This window comes from Crinia signifera, chromosome 6 (genome assembly GCF_055691185.1).
Source record: "Crinia signifera chromosome 6, ASM5569118v1, whole genome shotgun sequence".
NCBI classification, from domain to species: Eukaryota; Metazoa; Chordata; class Amphibia; order Anura; family Myobatrachidae; genus Crinia; species Crinia signifera.
Genome location: NC_139222.1, coordinates 109,448,977 through 109,470,994, shown reverse-complemented (window position 1 = coordinate 109,470,994; position 22,018 = coordinate 109,448,977). Strand labels below are relative to the sequence as shown.

Here is a 22,018-nt window from a genome sequence, read left to right as displayed (position 1 = left end):
CAAATTAGGAAAAAATAAAAATCTGACTGCTACAAAATGCATGTCATCACAATTAAGTTCTGTCATAACATTTAAATAGTTTTTCATATAAGGAAAACTTGTATCTAAGATTTCTTTCAACTGTAGAAGTAGTGCAACACTCCTATCACATAACAGAGCTAGTCAAATGTCTCATTTAAAATAAGTGGATACAGTCAAATACATTTTTTTCAAATACACAGAAACTTTCCCTTTATGCCTTGCAATTGCTAATAAACAAGGGTGTTTTGTTGCTACAACCTTTTTCTTTTAATTTAATTTGGAATTGATAAAAAAAAAAAAATCTTAATATGTGAAAAGGACACTTTAGTCAAATGTAAGGAAGAATAATATCAACCATAGAGTTTTATTGTTTTTTCCTACAGGACTTACAGTAGTAAGTCTTTTTGAGTTGGAAAAAAAATTCCTATATAACTTATATAAAAAGGCTAACGCGGCTCTTCACGTCTATGGTGAGAATTCAAGTGTTTTGTGCGTCAGCGGCCACTAAATGGTACCCGAGGGAGCAATTTAAGTATTGTTCTGTTAAGCTGTGCACAGCCACCAGTGACATTACATGTACATCTAGCCTCCTTTTGTGTTAAACAGCTGTTGAAATGAATAGAATGCACAAGCAGCTTCTGCTGATTAAGATGAACATATGTGTGTGTGACTGCGACTGTATCTGCATAAAAAATGCTACGTTTTCCAAGAAAACATAAACAATCCATTTCCTATGCAGATATACCTGCAGTCGTAAACTGAATGCAGACATGCCACGTATCATTTTAATCATTATCAGCGGCTTATGTGTCCTATTCAACGGTTTTGTAAATATATTATTCAGCAATAAAAATTGCAAAAAAAATATACGCAACCAGTCATGTATAAAAGATAGATGCACACATATGTATGTTTATGAAGTTACAAGTTTTGCCTGTAAAGCACGGGAAAAAGTCAATGTGTTAAATCCCCTGGCAAAAACATTTCCTAATTTATGTCCAATGTTTTTTAAGCTGCGTACACATAAGACCATATAATAAAACAAGACACAGGTTGAGTATCCCTTATACAAAACTCATTATTCCATATTTTGGAATATTTTTATATAGCTTAAAGTATCTTGCATTTATGTTGTATAAACACATCAAACACATGAAATACACACACATATTTTATTTGTGCATGAAACAAGGTTTTAAAACATTAAACAAAGTTTGTGTACTATCTCAGACACTAAATATGAATGTCAAGCAATCATGTCCTTGCACATATTTAGTGCCAGTTACATGTTATTTCCTCAGTAGTTAATGCCAGTTACAGATGTCCCCAGTAGGTTTTTTATCAAAAAATACAAAATGAAAAGTACATTTTGGAGACTATGGTTTTTGGAATAATTTGGATAAGGGATACTCAACATATATATATTTTTTTTATAGTGTATGCAATATTTTGTTACAGATGTGCACTTCTGTGGGTAGTTAGCAATGTCTTGTGTCATGCAGCTCAATCTGAAGATATTATCGACAGCTATACACCTGAATGTGGTCAATTACTATATCTTTGCCCAGGAGTTCAATAAAGATCATGAACAATATTGGATCGTTTCCAGTGTTATCTAATGTGTACACATCATAAATGTGGAGACTGGTTCTGATGAACAATATAAAGCTAGAATCAAATACCCTGGACAAAATAATTAGAAATAAAACCCTGACAGTCATTTGCACAAGGTAGCAAGATCTCACAAAGTTTATGCTAGATTGTTAGAAAGGGAAAAAATTTTTTAGGATAAAAACATGTATGTTTTTAATTGTAGTAAAAAGTGTTTTGTCACTTTAATTTACTAATACGTGATAAAACATTGGTGCCCTTCCCTGAAGTCAAATAAAAATAAACCAATCTCAAAATAAAAGCAAAATAGTTAAACATCTTGGCTGAAACTACTCATCACAGTGATATTAATTTATAAGTAAAAGTGAACCTTACAAATACACAAAAGGGTACACAGACATTTTTTGCAGCTAGAAACTACCGACATCTATGAGTCATGAAATATAGGTCTGACAGAGGCAGTTTTGGTGGGCGTGCCTAGTAGAGATGAGTGTGAACCAGCTCTTCTCTAGTTCCTGGTATGGCAACAGTCTGATTATTGATTTGGCCCACAAACGGTCTTCTCTATCTCAAGGTAAGGTTAGTTTTACCCTTACCTTGAGACTTGACACTCAGTTGAGCAGCCTCTACTGTTAGGTGACTAGAGCACTGTAACCACCACCGTTTATATACATGTCTTCTCTATCTATAGACAAGAATTCTACATTAAGGGGCTGTTGCAGAGTGGAATGTCAGTTGCCCATCTTTACCCAAACCTTGTGTGTAAAACAAAGTATGTATTTTCAAAAGTATCCACAGTACCTTTTTGTGCAGACCACCACAGGCTGTCAGTTTGGTTTGATACCAGTAATAAAAATTAGGGCACACTTACATAATTTGCCTTATCCTTCATGCAAAGATCAGTATGAAAACTGGCATATCCACTTGTAGATAATTCTGCATATCCTGCAATTTTATTGACATTCCCTCATTGAAATTGACCATGGGCCTGATTCAGGACTGACCGCACGGCTGCTAAGTTTTGGAGACCAGCGATCAGGTATACGCCTCCCCGCCAGAATAAAGTTCCACCCTTTGTAAGCCAGTAAACTGCTTAGCACGGCTTGCAAATCCATTGGCAAGCCGCTCACATCTAATGATTTTCCTTGCATGTGCAGTTTGTGCGTAGCCGAGGACTTACAAGGCAGCTGCCATAGAATCAGGCTGATTGTGACTGGCACTGACATCCCACACCCTCCCTCCAAACTTCTGGTCATGTCGGTGTTTTCCCTGACACTCCTTGAAAATGGCAGGTTATCACCCCCTAAACGCCATTTTCATGTCAATCACCTTGCGAATGGCCAGCAATTATATACTAAGCCATTACATATACGCAGTCTTTAGATAATCGCCTTGCATACAAATTTGCATCCATCAGGTCGAAATTAGGCCCTATATAAGAATGTCCTGTTACAGTAAAACACATCATTGAAATGTATATGACTGCATCTCTAGTACATTTGGTTTCTGGAGAATGTCCAGTGCGGGAACACTCATCATCTCATGCATATTAAAATGAATAGGCTGGTTGTCTTATCAGTCACAGCATAGACAAGAACACATTTCATAAGGGTTAAGTAACCAATAGTCAGTCAGTCAGTCATCGACCCGTTCTCTCTCCTGCCTTATGTGGAAAGGGACCAGGCGTCACCTTACCAGCTACAGGGATCAATCACACTATAGTATACGTAGCACAATTGTGCTGAAATTAAATCACTCTCTAACATAGAGATTTCTTATAAGGAAACATCTTTCTTTTATACAGACAGTCACAGTGGTTAAAAATGCTTGGAAGAAGAAATACCTCACTAGAGCAAAATAGCACTGATATAATAAATGCAGAGTGCCACCCTATTGGAGGCTGGATTTGGTAACAGTAGCTGTGCCAACAGGAGATTGTAGCCACATATACAACACAATACAGATCTAATTTCAATGCTAACAGATTACTCTGGATGTGGGCACAGTACACATCTAAACACCACAACTCATTTCCGGTATTATCAACTGACAGATAAAATAACTGGATGGCATCTGTGCTAAATGCTTATAGCGGACATCTTACAAATAAATACATCTATACACTACTACAGCCATTTATAATATGGCACAAGACAGTACTCTAGAATTGTCCTCAAACCCATTTAATTTAGCTTTTGTTAGGTAGCAATATATCAGTGTCACAACAATGGGTACCGTTGTGTCACTATTGGAGTCAAGTCTCTACTTGAAATAAATATAAAACATAAAATAGAAACCTCTTACTAAATTGTATTGATCGGTGCCGGCATTACCATTAGGCAAAACTAGGGGTTGCCAAGGGTACCAGGGGGTGCATAACACACTGACACACAGATTTATTAAGCCTTACCATGAGATAAATGCAAGGGTGACAGAGAGAGATAAACGTCCAGCCAATCAGCTCCTTACTGACTTTTTCAAAAACTGCCTGTAACATGTCAGTTAGCAGGTGATTGGCTGGACATTTATCTCTCCATATCACCCTTGCATTTATCTCATGTTAAGGCTTAATACATCTGCCCCTGAGAGAGAGTTGTCACTATGTAAGGTCACTTGTCCCAGTGATTGTGCTGCCAGAGCCAGCAGTTTCTAACCTGTGAAGCTGCTGGCTGACGACTGCTGCTGCTCCTCCTCCTCCTCCATATCTACAATGTTAAAGCTAAGCAGCACACTCCCAATCTAAGGAGTCAAGAAAGTTGCTCAAACCTGCCAAGGGTGTGTGGGATGATATCAAGGTTTGGGCTTGCATACTCTCTGGTATTAATTCTATATATGCTGCTGACAGCCATTTTGTGGACAGAACCTAAACTAATAGGAATACATCCCATCAATTCACTTAAACACAATGAAGGCATTTTGCAAACTGAAAGAAATTGAGAGAATGTATCCTATCCATGTACTAGGAATGCACCGGCAGCATGCTGCACACCTCAGTTACGCCACTGGCAGTTGGACTTCACTCTCAGGAACACTGGTCAGCCCATAAAATGGCTGTGAAGGCAATGTATAAACTTTAATAGATTTGCAACATGGACAATAAATAAAAATCCTGATACCAGATCAGGTTAAATGTAAGTGTGTGTGTGCGTGCGTGTGTGCCTACATGGAAGATATAGATATGTGCACTTTGTAAAGAGCAACAAATAAATAATCTTAAAAACCTCAAAACTTAGAAAAACATAAAAGCTTAAAATCAATAGTTCCACATATGTTATAAAAATAGACCCTGTGAATATTTATTGCCTTACTTGCCTACTATTCCTAAATTTTACAGTTGTTACTTCTAAGATCTTTGTTCCAGGACAGGCCTACTTAAAGATGCCTTATTCCCGGGAGAATCCTTGCCCATAACATGATAGCGTCCACTAGGGTATTTTGAAGACACCAGCATTGGTTATACATAAGATCTTCAATGCCAGAGTGATCACCAAGCACGTTACAAAAGGCACTAAAGGGTTAAATGTGCTTCATTTCAAGGGGGGAACCTGTAAAAGTATAATTTTAGAGGAGAAATACTGATGGATAGCTACTAAACCTTGCTGATCAAAATAGGCTGAATTTCACATTTCCAATATATTTTCAGTGGGACGGCAGACTGACATATTACAGCCTTACATGAAGGGAGTTATTTTTTTACTGTGCAATTATGCAAAAATCAGACACGTACTAAATAATGTAGTATTTGCCAAAGTTGCCAACACCACCACCACACTAGGGGTGTGCTTGCCCATACTGCTTTTAATAATCTGCAATGCCATTCAGTATGGCATCCGCTGCAGCTATGAAACACGGAATGGACGCTTGACTCTTCCTGGAGCTTTTCATAAAGGTAACAAAGAGTAGCAGATAACTGTATCAAAGTTCATGTGGGTAGAAGGTGCAGGAGTGGCTTCTGGTAGGATTTCTACTACTGCTGCTTGGTCAAGCGACGGAAATGAGGTAAAACTTGGGCCTCTGGGAGGTAGAGCGCCAACTCCATAGCTACCAGTACAGTAAGCTCAAATGCAACCAGGTCCCGTCTGTTAACCCGGAAACGTTCTTCAAGCTTCTGTAATGTGGTAAGAAGGAAATAAATGAGTAACTTGCAGGCATTTATTAATTACCATTATACTATATACATTTAAAAAAACAAACTAGTCACCCATAACAAAAAAAACATTTGCGTGACAAAAAAGGGCCTCCTAATAGCTAATGCCCATAAAACATACAAACAGTGAAAGAGAGGGGATCACACTTTACAGCAGAGCCATCAAGGAGCAGACATAAGGCTTGACATTTCTATAAATGAAGAGGGGATGTTGCCCATAACAACCAAACAGATTCTGAGATTTTTGGATATCCTGGGAGAGCTCCATGAATTAGCTTAAAAAGGTAACTGCCCAACCAACCTAAAATAGCAACAATTGTTCTTCTCAGTGGGAAATAAGTCAGTAAAGCCTATAAACGTATGACTTCTGCTTTCTTTTGTGGCAGCTGTTTCACCCAGTACCACAATGATGTATCCTACACGCCCCATGTCTAACTATCTAACTAATAAAGTTGTGGAATTTTAAAAGTAATGGGAGGTGATGGAACACACTTCTCTGGTTGTATATATCCAAATATAATCTGTCTGTAAAATATCAGAACCTTCCAAATCAGCATTGGATATCTATACCAGGTTGAACTAGATGGACGCAAGTCTTTTTTCAGCCTTACTTACTATGTAACTATGTAAATAGATAGCAGAGGACAGAATTTGTTTTTGCTGCCCTAAGGTTGAAGAATATTTGGATTTTGTCTTGTGTAATGCAACCTTAAACACAAATGTTGGGATAGTACAGTCTATAAAGGGAAGATAGACACTGTACATAAACACTTACATCTAACAGATGTTTCAGCTCAGGCTTCTTGAAGTCGCTGCTGATTTTAGCTGCCAGTAGTACGCAGACTCCCGCGCACTGCTTGCGGTTCTGCTTGTTCACCTTTCCCAGTAATATCAGCTTTTCAAAATAAACATAAGACATAGCCACTGTCACTGGTTCCAGGTTACACTCCTGAGCCACGTTTCTCATTTCCCGTTTTAAGCTGAAAGGAGACAATGAAAAAGAGGTGATCTAAAATGGAAGCTCTGCAAAGTAAAGCCAATGGACAAGACTGCACTGCAAACATATATGTTTCATTAGGTTTGGCGTTTACAGTGTAGGTAAAGCTATTCAACTACTCTGCAAAGTCCTAAAGGGTTACACCATAGATTCTAGGTTAACAGACTGGAATCTATAGGTTACCCATGTGTTAAACCCCAGAGGAATTGTTCTCGATGTTCCTGAGGCTGCAAGAAAAATATCTGCATTAAGGCCCTTATTCAGATCTGATTGCAGTACAAATTTGATTGGGAAATGGGCAAAACTATGTGCACTGCAGGTGGGGCAGATGTAACATGTGCAGAGAGAGTTAAATTTGGGTGGGGTGGGGTGTGTTGAAACTGAAATTGAAGTGTAAAAATAATGCAGCCAGTATTTACCCTGCACAGAAACAAAATAACTGACACAAATCTAAAGGCCCCCATACACTAGGTGATATGGGCACGATTTCACCCGATTCTGAAGAATCGGCCCAAATCGCCCATATAAACATCCCGCCCGACCCGATGTGCGGTCCCGTGTGCATCGGATTGGAGTCGGAAGGACGGGCTGCACATTTGCTAAATCTTATGTGCAGCCTGGAGCCAACGGGCGGTTGATGGCAGCAGGCGGGGGATGCTGGGCAGAGGAGGAAGCTTCTGTCGTCAGGTACTGGGAATGCAAGCCGGGTGGAGTAACGGGGGCTGTGCAGGTAGCCGCTCCCTTCGGCGGTAGCAGGAGGCTGCGCATGGAGCCGGGCAGGAGAAGACGCTGCCCGGCTGCCGGGCAGGGCGGGAGGAGAGCACTTAAAAAAAAAAGCCCACACAAAGAATAGGAAGCCGTTGATTGGCTGAGAGAGGTCTCGGCCATTCAATGGCTGCCCATTCATTTGTATGGGCTTTTTTTTTTTTTTTTTTAAGTGCTCTCCTCCCGCCCTGCCCGGCAGCATCTTCTCCTCCCAGCTTCCTGCGCAACCCCCTGCTCCCGCTGAAGGCAGCGGCTCCCTGTGCAGCCCCCGTTGCTCCCTCCACCCGGCTTGCGTTCCCAGAACTCAGCGCTTTGGTCCCCTCGGCGAGTTCCCCCGCCCACTACATGCCCGGCTCTCCACAACAGCCCCCCCTCCCATACAAGTCAGCCTAATGTATGGGGGCCTTTAGTGCTTACACTCTTGTGGCACCCAATTGAAAATCTCTAGGGTAAACCTAGCCACTAACTGAATCTGCAGATTCAAATTTGGAATGGCACCTCATGGCAAACACTATAAAAAAATAAGTTTTCAACTAGCACCTCATAAAAAGGTACACAGGAATACTGACGCCCACTCTGTTATACCTGTTCTCTGGAAATCCTCAGTTCCTCCGTCCCGCAAAGACTAAATTAGTTTATGTCAATGGATGACCTACTGAATTCCTCCAAAGGCAAGCTACCCGGCTTTACTGCCATATGGTACCCATGGTTGGAATATAAATCTCCTGATGATTATTAGTCATACATGACTTCCACTCCAAATTTGTGATTATTTATACGTTTACAAACAGAGGCTCCTACCCCCCTCTTCCTTTCGTATTCTTCTCTCTCTCTCCTTTACTTAATTTTTATGTGAATTTATGATTCTTCCGTTTCAATGAATTGCTCTATGTAACACAGTTATTTAATCTAGTTGACTTGTAAATCCTCTGTTTTTCTTTACAGCTGTCTTTATTATTCCACAGTTTGAAACAAATGTTTGCTCTTTGTGTGTGTCAAACTCAATAAAAACTGATTACACAAAAAAAGAATATCCAATATATCTGCAATTTTTATTGGAAGCCATAATACTAAAGCTGACTGATTAGATCTCATCCTTATAAAATGTATAACATGTTTATATGTTAGAAATGGAGGTTTAATGTGCTTAATGTTGAGTATGTATTACAACATACGCACTCCCCTACCACCAGCATAATTGAGAGAGTGAGATCACTAAAGCAATCTGATAGGTTGGTGTATGCTCACAGAATGGCTACAGTGCAGTGTATAGATAACTAGTACACCTTAATAAACATTGACTAACAAATGGCTAGAAGAAATGAGAAAATGTGATATGCCGATGAAACAAAATGGAGCTCCGGAAGTCTGCTTTGGCCCTAGGTGATCTTCCATATCGCCAGGCCAGTATACAGTGTCCACTCACCTTCTGATCTTGCTCAGGGTTAGCTTCACGTAAGGAAATTTCTCTTTAAACATCTCGTTCATGTCTTTTTTCAAGTCTGATGGTTTCACATATTCAATGACTGTTGTCTGGAAAGTGATGTACACATTTATTGGCCACAGTGTCATTTATAGACAATTTGAGGTGAAAATAGCATAATAAATGTATGACTGCTCTCTAAATACACTATGTAAATGAGCTGCACATGTCTCCCACTAAACACTAGTTACTGGAAAACATTAAGGTCTGGGTCTCAGGGCCATCCCCTTTACATTTGTGTTTTCGGTAATAGAACACCTAATTGTACAGCCATTAATAGAAGGTCAAGCAGTAGTGAGTTGCACAGCAATTCACAGACTTGCATAGGGTGGGATTTCACTCTGGCTGGGTGGTGATTACATGATTGCAGGGCTCTGCAAAATAGCAGCCCAGCGATCAGGTCTGAATAACCCTCTGTCAGATGGTTACCTGATATGCAACTCCATGAGTGCCTCAATAGGTCTTAGTGGAATATTACACCTGCAGCCTGCCTGCAATGTAAATTATATTAACAGTATAAAGCAACTGGCTACACCGGGCAGTGGAAGAAGGATTTGAGGAGCCCACTTGGTGTAGGAGAGGGTCTCTAAATCCTCGATCTTCTCCTTGGTTAAGGATAATGCATAAAAGATTTACTATAAGTTGTACTTTGCACCTGCACATCGCCTTAAAATGTATCGCTTTACCTCAGACCAGTGTTGGAGGTAGGATTTAAAAAATATATATTTTTTTTCTAACATATGATAGTTGTGCCCGAAAATGGCTAAATATTTAGATGGTAATGAATCTCCTCTCAGAAGGTCTTAAGGTTCCACTGACCAATCCTCCCTAGTCTATTATCCTTGGCTGCCCAATAGAGAGCCTCAGCAAACATGCAAACAAGCTTGCTCTACATATTTTTAATAATGCTCGTGTTTAATGGCACAATGGAAGTGTAGTGACCTTCCTTGCCATCAGCAACACCTAAATAAAATCTGGCAGTTGGCATTGATGGATAAAATATCTGTTTATTTACACAATACCTCCCATAAGTTACTCATGATTTGTATACAATTGCTCTACACCCCATGGTGCACTCACCTCTGGCTTTTGGACATATTCCTTTAATGATAGTGAGATCTCTTATTTCCATTGTTCTTTCATGAAAGCTAACACATATACCCTCACGTCGACATCAGATAAGGCCACCCCATGCCAACACTCTCCCCCCAATATCCTATTTTCTTTTCACTGCTCTTATGCTTATATAACCTTTTGTTTTGCGCTGTACTATGACATCTTTGAGGTTTTCAGCCTCCCAAATACGTACGTTCGATTTCCTATCTTCGACCTGTACAGTTTAGCTCAATGCTGAATTTGTTCAGTCAAGTTTCTCTATTGCTTGTATTTATTTATTCTGGCTCTATAATTGATGCACTGTTGGTTCACGCTGGCTACACTATGTGATCCTGTATCTTTTCCTTTTCTCCATGTATTGCAAAACTTTACAATACGTTGGTTTAAAACATTTTTTTTTTACCATATATGAAGCGAAGATGAGGACACGCTTGTGTTTTCCACAGGGCCACTGCGGGTCATCCAGAAGATTGGGATTGTATTCAATGCTGTCTGCTTCAGAACCTAATCCAGAAAAGATTTGAGAAAAGTGAGTGCTGTCTGTGAGAACGCGATTAGTGATAGAGGTGACATTCAAGCATCTTGGACATATGGGGCTTCTGAGGTAAACGTTGAAAAACCAATGCAACAGAAACAAGCCAGATGTGACCTAATACTACGCATACATACTGACTGAGGACTTTCACAATATAGATGTGTTCTCAGTCGTACCAAAACATCATTCTTGCTCAAAATGTGCACACAAATAAAACAATTGGGAGCAACAATCTACTTTGCTAGATTAGCCTGATCGATCTGATGTGCGACATTTGTGTATCTGTGTGCAAAAGAGTCATAGCTTGCCAAAACAGCATTGAATATACCCCTATGATGCAGAGGCTGTGGCTTTTTCTCACACAAAGTTCCATGGCGTTTGATCTGTGACACAAGTTTAATACACAGGCCTAATTCAGACCGGATTGCAAAGCACATTTTTTCTCAAATGGAAAAACATGCTGCACTGCAGATGGGGCAGATGTAACGTGCAGAGAGAGTTAGATTTGGGTGGGGTGTGTTCAATGTGAAATCTAAATTGCAGTGTAAAAATAAAGCAGCCAATATTTACCCGGCACAGAAACAAGATAACTCCCCCAAATCGAACTCTCTCTGCACATGAAGCATGGTTTTGTCCATTTTAGAAAAAGGTGCTTTGCGATCAGGTTTGAATTAGGCCCTAATTCCTGTGCAGTTAAATTCGCAGCCATGGGTCTACAGCACACCGTCAGTGGTGTTTTCCATTCGCTGTGGTCTAGGCGTCTTGCGCAGTTCAGTGTACTGATGCCAGGTGTATGGGAGAGAACTTAGGCAAAACCTAGACAGTACACATAGGGCAACTATAGCAAAGTATTTGAACTATCAGCTAAAGTTTTATTCTTGCTACTTAGCTCAGCGATGTAGAAAACTAACGCACTCTCAGGAACATTCACTTGGCCCACAAAATGATTGCATCAACAATGTAGGTGAGGCGTGTCAAACTGAAATACTGTAGGAGGAAGGGTTGCAAAAGAATCACCTAGTTCAGCCCCTGCAGACAACGAAGTGAACCGGACATTGCTGAAGTTCCGTTTGGAAGTCTCGTGGGAACCAAGTCTGACCTGTGGTGCCGGATCGTCATCTTTTTGCCTGACAAGAGCATTTGTTGGGTATAAAAACTTTGCATACGAAACAACCTGAAATACATAAAAATTGAATGAACATGGTAGCAATAGTAATTATTATTATTGTTAATCTATATGGCACCACAAGGGTTCTGCAGCGCCTAACAGAATACATAAATGAGTACAAGGCAGTTTAGGACAAGTTCATGGTAAATTAGGTTAGTTGCATCTGGGGACAGGACACTGAAGTATTTATTAAGGTGACAGAGACCTAAGGTTGGGTGCTGTTCAGCAGAGTAAAGGTGCCCATACACGGTACAATTGGCGGGTGAAATGAGATGCGTATTCCCGTGCATATCCCATCGCACAGCTCAGAAAGTGTGTGCTGCACTGACTTTTTGTACTAGATTGCATCTCATTGCATTGCAAAATGTATGCGATGCGATCTAGTTCAAATTACATACAATAATTGTATCGTGTATGGGCACCTTAAAAGATAATATTTATATATATTTGCAGATTAAAAAAACAAAACAAAAAGAAACAAAATTAATAATAGACTACAGAAAAGAGAGTTTACAATAAATAAACCTTCAGTCTGTTATTGCAGATTTGTAGCATGCAGGCCTGAAGACAGGGACACCAAGAGAACAGTCAAATGAATATGAAAAGATCTAGGACGGTACTACCAATAGCCAAAACAACTTACATTTTCTATTAAAATAAAAATAAAATACATTGGGAATAACCACTGACTGGTAATACTTATAGAGGGCAAATCCCAAGTTTAAGAAATAATAGAGAAGCTGTTTACTACGCTAAAACTTTCAGTAACAGCACAGTACACCAGCAGATTCACAAGCGGCACTGGCACATCGAAACGGGCTCCCTGAGAAAAGCCTCAGACAAGCCGCTAGGTGCACATTGGGGCGTGCTCCATATTACAGGTGAGCCAACATATTGAACACACTCCTCCAAAAAATGCTTAGCCGGTGAGCAGACTAACAGTTGTTACTAAGGACTTGAACCTTTTGGGTCTGTGCAATAGTCTATATAATAAGTCTGAGCATCTGGATTGAATTAATCACAATACCAAGCGTGATGGCATAAATGTAGGAATGTAGAAAGATCTGATGGCCATAAATGCTTCATTCTAGCTAAATTCCTCAGATTAAATAATGATGATTTGAACTTGGCTAAAACTGATGTGCATGATAACTACATTGTTCATGTCTAGTGCGTATCCACTGTATAATTTACTGATACACAACTGATGCAAATCATATAGTGTGTGCCCAGATCAAGTTTGAAGACACAATCAAGGACAATACTAAAATTAGGTAATACATCATTAAAATGGTTCATGTAGAGCTGTAAGGAAACGCAACGATCACATTTGCATCAGTACGTTATTCATCTGATCCTGTGTTAGGGTTAATTTTGCACTTACAACTCCTTCCACTAGGATAGGCAGTATAGTGGTTGGAAGGGGGTTGGCAAGTGTGACCAAAGTAAAGTAAGGGCCGGTTATCGCAAAATGCTGACCATGCTGAGAGCTTCATACTGTATGTGCCTGTTTGGATGCAAAATGCAAATAGACGAGGATATGCTGCTTTTTCTTATTGGCCTGCATGTTTTGATCCCTCCCTCTTATGCAAATAGGATAATACTACTACCAAGGAGATCCATTACTAAATAAATATCTGCAATCTGTTTAAGGTGTGCAGGAGTTTTATTTCAATGGGGAAACCTCTCTTTTCAAATATCTGTGGACAAGGGTTTTTTTCTACATTAGGGTACAACACTGATGTATATTTTTGCAGGAAAAGTCACAGCACTGAGAAAAGTAAACATTACTCAATAACATTATATCACACATTACTGTTGACTCCAAGAGTATAGAAGGGGCGTATGCTACCCTACCAGAGATAGACACATCTAGTACATCGAGTATACAAGCAGCATTACAAGGCCTTTCTGGGGCACAGTCCACACAACTTTCATCCATCTATACATGAGTCGCTGACTGTGTATGGTTTGTACCTGAGAGGACAAATTTTGTGACCTAATACAAAAATAATTGTTTATACCATGAAGTATCCGTTTCAGAATAGACTTCTAATTTATGAATGGTGGGCTTTAAATCTATTCCAACAGGTCTTTGATTGACCATGCTTGCCTTGGTTAACCACAAATCAGAGCAGATAAAGGAAAAAACCAAGGAAAACCAGAAGCCAAATAACCAAGGAAAACCAGAAGCCAAATAAAGAGAACCAGAAGCCAAATAAAGAAAATGTGGCCCAGGGCACAAGAGTCATCACCTGCTCAAAGAATGAAGGAAAAACATTTTGAAGTTAGAGAGTTTTTGAAAATTGAAAAGTATATTTTCCTGCGGGATAATGGTACTGAACTGATGTCTTACCTCACCATCTGCCCCGAGCTCCACACCTTCCAATCCAAACACTGTGTCGGAGGTAGAAGGGGTACCACCCGATGGGTGTCGCTGCTTTGTTCCCTCCACTCTCAACTCACTGCAATAAAAATGCACCAACATATGCATGAAGATGCTGATAAAATAATCTGCAGTCTTCTGGACGATGGAAACAATTTAGCTTAAAATCAGTTATAGAACCTTTCGGATCTTTATAATTTCCCAGTCTAAGCACAAAAATCAAACAGACACACTATCCTGCTTTCAGTGCACAATGGCAGGACTTAATAGGAGAGATACTCTGTGTGACCTATGATGCAGGATCACAACTCCTTTCTTATAAAGGACAATAACGTCTCCCCTGCCTCACACACTTCCTTTCTGCTCTTCCACAAACTATGAACAGGACATAATACACAAAGACAATTGTTAAACTTTATATTAATATGAAATCCCTATAATATCTAAAACAGGAAGGGCATACTCACATTAAGTGCCTGCTTCAGATCTGTTTGCTGGGCTGTGTATACTCACAGCTTAGCGAACTGGTCAGCGCCACCCACCACCCCGCTGAACGCCCCGCATCCCCTTTCTAGTATGCGAGGGGATTACGCTGGCACATCCCCAAACATGCGGCAAAAGGGTAGAGAAATCATTCGATGATGGCCTACCATCGTATGATTTTTCACCCCTTCAGAAATGATAGTCAGTCTGAACTGACGGAGATGGCTGAAAAGGGGGCGAGTGTCATGTGACATCAGCCACCCACCCCGAGCACAAATCTACCACCTGCATCCCCAGGGGAGCGCCCAGCGTTTTCATAACCTCCCCTGCGAATGCCTTGGTGAGTGTGATACTCGCCAAAAGCAATATCGCACAGGGGGTCTGCCCATGTGCAAAGTCTCACATGTGCAGACCCAAATCGGAAACGGGGCCAAATTCGCCAGCGACTGATTGAGTCTGAACCAGGCCCTAAATTCAGTTGTAAAAGCCTAAGTATCCCCTATATTTATAAACAGAAAGCAGGCATATGTTGGATGAGATATATCATCCTGCTAAATAATTACAGAGCTCAGCAGATATTAAATGCATTCTGCAGTGTGGTGGCTGTACAGCAGTGGTGTCAAACTAATGGCCCTCCAGCTGTTGTGGAACTACACGTCCCAGCATGCCCTGCCACATATTTTATATAATGGATAGCTAAAACTGTAGCAGGGCATGCTGGGACATGTAGTTCCACAACAGCTGGAGGGCCATAGGTTTGACACCACTGCTGTACAGTAAGGGGGAAACGACCATTAAGGTGTGAAAAACAATACATTCTAAAAAATCATTTTAAGTCAACAGGAAATTTAAATGTCCGTGGCAAATTTACCATAGCTAATTGATCCCCCAGATCCCTGTAAGCCAGCACTTCATCTGCCATTTTTTTTTCACCCGTCCACAAAAATCACATTTGCCTTCACCCAAAAACAGGTTATTTTACGCAAGGGCCAAAAACCCATTGCAAATAGTAATTATCTTTTTTTTTTAAATGTTATGGCCTAATTGAAGTCCTCATATAGAGGATAGCATCACTATACAATCACATCCACCCTTGCTGGTAAAGGCTCCGTCTCCACCCACACTCGCTCAGTATGAGCCCTTACTGCTGAATTAATTGTAAAATATGATCACACCACCTACTGTACATAAACCAGTTAAGCAGAAGACTTTACCTGATACGTAAGCTCTCTCCATAAGGAAGGATAGAAAACACGGCACACAGGGATCTTTTCGCACAAACCAAGACAATTCTAGAAAAACAAGAGACCACTATGTGTAACTTGCAATAATACATATGTTGAAAGCAGAATGATATTACCAACAGCCGTTGTATGGCACCAACATATAGTAATATAGTAACATTGTAACATTGGGGGTTATTCTAGTTCATTCTTTCTGACAAAATCCTTCTTAGATGGGCAAAACCATGTGCACTGCGGGTGGGGCAGATGTAACTTGTGCAGAGAGAATTAGATTTGGGTGGGGTTTTTCTTCAAAGTGAGATCTATATTGCAGTGTAAAAATAAAGCAGTCAGTATTTTCCCTGCACAGAAACAAAATAACTCACCCAAATCTAATTCTATCTGCACATGTTACATCTGCCCCCCTGCAGTGCACATGGTTTTGTCCATCTAAGAAGGATTTTGTCAGAAAGAATGAACTAGAATAAACCCCATAGTAATTAAGGCAGAAAAAAGACGTTAGCCCATCAATTTTAACCTATTTGTCTTGTAACTACTGACTTGAATCTTGAATAAGTCGCATCTATAGGATTTCCTTAGTGGCCAAAAATGTATCCAGTTCGATTCAAATTCATTAACAGTAGTTGCTGTAATCACCCCCACCGGCAATGAGTTCCAGAATTTTACTGCTCTAATGGTGAAGAAACCTCTTCCTTATTCAGTATGGAATTTATTTCCCTCAAGCCTCAGTACATGCCCGTGTGTCCTAAGTACAGGCTTGTTAGTGAACAAATCATCTCCCAGTTCCATATGATTCTAAATCCTGTATTTGAACATACTAATCATATCACCTCTCAACCTCTGTTTCTCCATTGAAAACATATTCAGCCTGTTAACCTATCTTTGTATTCTACTGGATTCGAGACCTTTTACTAGCTTATTCGCCCTTTTCTGTACCTGTTCCAATTCATTAATGTTCTTTTTAAAGGTGCGGTGTCCAGAACTGAACACAGTATTCCAAATGTGGTCTCACCAATGCCTTGCCTTGTGCACTATCACATTGGCATCCCTTGAATTTATTCCCCTTTTAATGCATGCCAGTGTCTGGTTTGCTTTTGGTGCTGCACTTGAGCAGTGTGCACTATTACCCAATTTTGAATCTATGATGACCCCCAAGTCCTTCTCTGCATCAGAATTCCCTATAAAAACTAAACTTAGTCTATAAGTAGCTTGTTAATTTTTATTCCCATAATGAATTACTTTACATTTATCAACATGAAACTGCATTTTCCAACTTTCCGCCCACCTTTCCAGTTTAAGTCATTTTGTAGTGTATCCACATCCTCTGCTGAGTTCATTGCCTTACTCAATATTGTGTCGTATGCAAATATTGCAATTTTACTCACTATGTCACTGTCTGTATCAATGAATATATTAAACAAGGCAGGTCCCAATATTGATCCTTGCGGGACTCCACTTTGGACCTTACCCCAGCTGAAATGTATGCCATTTACCACCACTCTCTGTCCCCAATTGTGCAACCTATTTTTAATCCAATTACAAATTGGATTAACACCTTAAATTACCTAGTTTTATCAAATAACTTTTTATGAAGCTTTAGCGGAATCAAGAAGTATTACGTCAACAGATTTCCCTAAGTTCAGCCCCCTACTGACTTCCTCATAGAAGCTAATTAAATTAGTCTGACATGCTCTATTTTTGACGAACCCATGCTGAGCCTTACTTATCAGTTTCTTCTGTTCTAAGAAATTTTGGATACAATCTTTTATTATTCCTTCTAATATTTTCCCCACAATAGATGTAAGGCTGACCGGCCTATAATTTTCAGCATTAGTTTTGCTACCTTTCTTCCATATTGGTACTATGCGCCAGTCCCTTGGTATAGTCCACGAATTTATTGATTCCTCGAATATCAGATATAATGGTAGTGCTATGACAGAACTCAATTATTTTAGTATCCTAGGTACTTGTGTATTATCACGGCGCCCGTCGCATCGCATACCACTAATTAAGGTATGCAATGGAATGCGATGGACCCGATTTGAGGCTTTTCCCGGGATGAGTGTACAATTTTAATAGCGGGTCTCATCGCATGCCATGCGACGCGATTTCAATGTTACATGCTAACCCAGACCCGATTTTTAATTGTATCTCCACCCTGATGGGAAATGACAATGTTAAATGCCCCCCATTGCTAACGCCACCCCACTATAAATGCCAACCGAAGCGTGGCGAGGGGCGGCGGTACGCATCCTCCGACCTTTTCATACCCCCACTATCCACGTCGACGTGGAGATGATTTTATATAGTGTGGGGAGCGCAGCGAGCCACCGAGCCCGAAGCGTGGCGAGCGCAGTGAGCCCCGTGCATTACTTCACAAGTATTACGCGTTCGCTCACCACGCTTCGGGCTTGGTGGCTCGCTGCGCTCGCCACACTATATAAAATCAACTCCACGCCGACGTGGATAGTGGGGGTATGAAAAGGTCGGAGGACGCATACCACCGCCCCTCGCGGGCTCGCTGCACTCACCACGCTTTGGGTTGGCGTTGATAGTGGGGTAGCGTTAACAATGGGGGGGGGCATTTTACATTGTCATTACCCATCAGGGTAGGTGTACAATGTAAAATCGGGTCTGGGTGCCTGTACAATTAAAAATCGGGTATAAGCGCGTCTCATCGCATCGCATGCGATTATATGGCATGGCATGCGATGCGACTTTGTGGGGCAAATTATGTTCAGAGAGATTTGGTGATGAACATTAATGTCACAGTCACCTGCGCACACATACACCATACATGGTCTGAAACAACAAGCGTTTCCCTGCTGTAGTTTAAGGCAAAACTTGCAATGTTGTTAAGTGATGTGATGTTCTCGTAGTAACATTATTGCCTTGAAGCAGAACTGAACTTCCCTGTATTGGGATGATTTACTAAAATTAGAGTTCTATATAAGATGGGCTGTTGCTATGGGTAACACATTCAGATTCTAGGTGCTAAATAAATAAGTAGATTCTGATTGGTTGCCCAGAGCAACATCCCATCTACAATAGATTTCCCTTCTTGCTAGATAAGCCCCTATCTGTCATTAGTTACTTTATTAACACACAAAACCCTTCACATTGACTCCTACCTGCTGTTCCGGGTGTCATATTGCCTCATATTTTTAATGAAGTGTGTTTTTTTCAAAACGGAGTTCCGTGGAGATTCCAAGATATTTTTGGACCTGTAAGAGATGGAGGACACAGACAAAGCCATAAACTAGAAGGCAGTGACACCATGTTGTAGGCCCAGGAGGAAGACGTGAATAACTACCAGAGCAACCTAAGGAGAGGAGCAAGTGGAATGCATGCAGATTAGTATGGCATAAAAAAGGGCAAGTTAGTGATGTCCTGGCAGATGTACATGAGCACAACACCCTGCAATTAGACAGACGTTAGGTCCTAGCACAGGGTTATTGCAGAATATACTAATCTGAAAAGGTATGAACACATTTAAAACTTACTATAAATTAAGGACTGGTACTAAAATATATATATATAAAAAAATACAACTAAAATGCCGAATGCCGTTGCAAAGCACACTTGTATTATTAATTAAACCATATGCAAATGTTTACAGATGCATTATAAATAAGATGTACTCTGCGTACTTGGCCTCGATTCTGGTTGACTGGGAACAAAATGAATGTTTGCACATGTGCAGACCCCAGCAACAAACGGCTTTGGCGAGTCACACACCCGCAGGACCGTTTGTTGCAGTGGGAGGGGCAGACGACCCCATGAAAATGCTGGGCTTTCCCAAGATTAAGCTCGCGGACGATGCCTGCCGGGTGATGTCACAGGGCATCAGTCGCCCACCCTGTCTTCTTCCAGGTGCATGCAAATAAAAGTTTTCACAGACTTCTATTTACAAAGGTGAGAGAAATCATTCGATCATTTGACCATCAAATGATTTCTCCTGCAGCGGAGGCATGTGAGGGGATGTTTTTTCGTTACACATACCCTCGCATGTTACCAAGGGGCTGCGGGGGGACCGTGCATTTGGATAAGCGGCGCCTCAGATACTCGGTAAGCTGCGATGTTCGCTGCACCAAACTGATTGGGCCCTTGGTTTCCTGTTCTGCAGCACAGGGCATTATATCTTGATAGGAATACACAAGCTACTTGCACAATTCTGAAAACATTTGTTCTACAAAACTAATGTTGAGTCCTTGGGTGGCAAATATATTAAAGCTACAAAAAATATAAAAATCGTGTCTACAGCTATACAGTATGGGCTAAACTGGTACGTATGACAGAGCAGCCTGTCAAGTTCTCACTCAAATAATAGGCACTTCTGTGACATAAAACATGGATGACATAGTATTAGCATGCACTGATGTTAATATAAAGAGGCAATAAATTAGTTTTGATAGTTAAAGGCAATTTGTGACTAGAAAAATACCTCTGTATGGGTGGAAATTCTGTTAAGTCGTCTAGAAAGTCTAGGGAGCACCGTTGAGACATAAGACGTTGCCTGCAAAAGGGAGGCAATCATAAGAATAAAACCAAATGTTCTTCAGGATTTAATATGAATACCGATATTTATTCTCACAGAGATCACAGAGGTGCTAGGTTAAGCCATGGCCAAACATCTGCTGGGGATGCCTAAAGCTGGTCACCTTGGCACCTTGGGGGGGGGGGGGGGGGGGGCACAGCTGAGAAGCACTGACATTGCTGTTGTGTTTACTGTCATTTTGAGTGGCTGGTAACTAGTTCAGGATTAATGTTAAAATAGTACAGAGTGGATAAGGTGGGGAGAGAGAATGCATCTGAGAGCTACATAACAAGTAAAATAAAAAATCTTCAGAAAAATAAAATAGTTCAGAAGTACATGAGGTTTTTACAATTGCCATAACACTGTATAATTGTGCTGCTCTTTCAGTCTTCTAGGAGAATGCCTTCCCCCCCAGCAGTGCACAGACCTGCAGAAAATATTTTATACATAGGAGGAATATTCCTAAGTGTTACTGTCTTGACTTGGGACTTGTGTCTCTTCTGAAGTACACCTCTCCCCCATTTATTTTTATGTTTGGGCACGCTAAAGACTAGCGCCTGATGCCAGGACAAAGCTCAAGTAATATTCTGACTTAACTCTCCATCTCCGTCCCCACTATTGGCCCGGGACAGCCACGGTAGGCAGTAATAGGGTATTACATTACATTATCATGATTGTAACCTGAATACTGGCATAGTTCTCCAGCTAACAACAATTCTTTGTGCACTGGCATGCATTTAGGACATTCCATTCCATGTAAAGAGACCAGGGGGAAACCCTTTAAATAAAATAAAACAATAATTGCATGGCTAGAAAATGTCAGTGAAGGAGGCAGAAGTTGTACAGACTCTTGGCCTATGTGGAAGGCTGCTTGACAGAACACCCCTTTCCAAGTGCTTGAATAAATTCTCTACATAGTAGGGTTTTTACCCGTTTTTTTTTCTATGTGGAACTCTAAAATGTTTTAACCAGACAAACTAGACTGATAAAAATTTGGCATCTGACTCCATGTTATCGCTTGACCATAGCCAGTCGCAAATGTGCGTGGAGCCAATTTCTGCTTTCCAGAGGTATGTAATCACCATTTGGTGGGGTGGAGAACTGGTATTAATCCCTCCTCTATCAGTGTGTATTATGAAGAATGAGGGAAGGCGATTCTGGTAGTCACAACATAGTGTTGGGCTGATATTGCCTGATCCCATCAGTAGCTAGTAGTGGGCTAGCTCTCTGTCCCTTTGTCTTCTCACCCTGGCAGTGCATGTGTAGACACTTATATATACGTCCATTTGGTGGGTCCACAACAAGTAGAACAAAGCTTTTGTAGAGTTTATCCTAAACCCGCTGTTTATTTACAGATACTTAATCACTAGAGTAACTACAGCGCCATAATGAGTGTGATGCTTAAGAATTATGTGCCGTATAAATTCCATTAAATTATACATTTACTTGTAGTTTATAAAATATGACCCTTATTAACAATTACTTAAAATATTCTGGAAAATGTAAGTAGTCCTGCCAGAAAGCC

General features: G+C 40.6%; 1 protein-coding gene across 2 annotated transcripts in view; it reads right to left on the bottom strand.

Annotated features, from left to right (window-relative positions):
• Nucleotides 1-5,368: 5,368 nt before the first annotated feature.
• Nucleotides 5,369-22,018, bottom strand: part of CABLES2 (Cdk5 and Abl enzyme substrate 2) — a 31,690-nt gene continuing 15,040 nt past the window's right edge. The window contains exons 2-10 of one of the 2 annotated variants that reach the window (XM_083146799.1): nucleotides 20,401-20,472; nucleotides 19,088-19,180; nucleotides 15,927-16,004; nucleotides 14,200-14,308; nucleotides 11,693-11,849; nucleotides 10,544-10,644; nucleotides 8,968-9,074; nucleotides 6,555-6,759; nucleotides 5,369-5,740 (exon numbers count right to left, since the gene is read on the bottom strand). In XM_083146799.1, the coding sequence (XP_083002925.1) occupies nucleotides 5,600-5,740; nucleotides 6,555-6,759; nucleotides 8,968-9,074; nucleotides 10,544-10,644; nucleotides 11,693-11,849; nucleotides 14,200-14,308; nucleotides 15,927-16,004; nucleotides 19,088-19,180; nucleotides 20,401-20,472 (1,063 nt within the window). In that variant the 3' untranslated portion in view covers nucleotides 5,369-5,599. The remainder of the gene's footprint in view (nucleotides 5,741-6,554; nucleotides 6,760-8,967; nucleotides 9,075-10,543; nucleotides 10,645-11,692; nucleotides 11,850-14,199; nucleotides 14,309-15,926; nucleotides 16,005-19,087; nucleotides 19,181-20,400; nucleotides 20,473-22,018) is intronic. The other variant, XM_083146800.1, reaches the window with a different exon arrangement.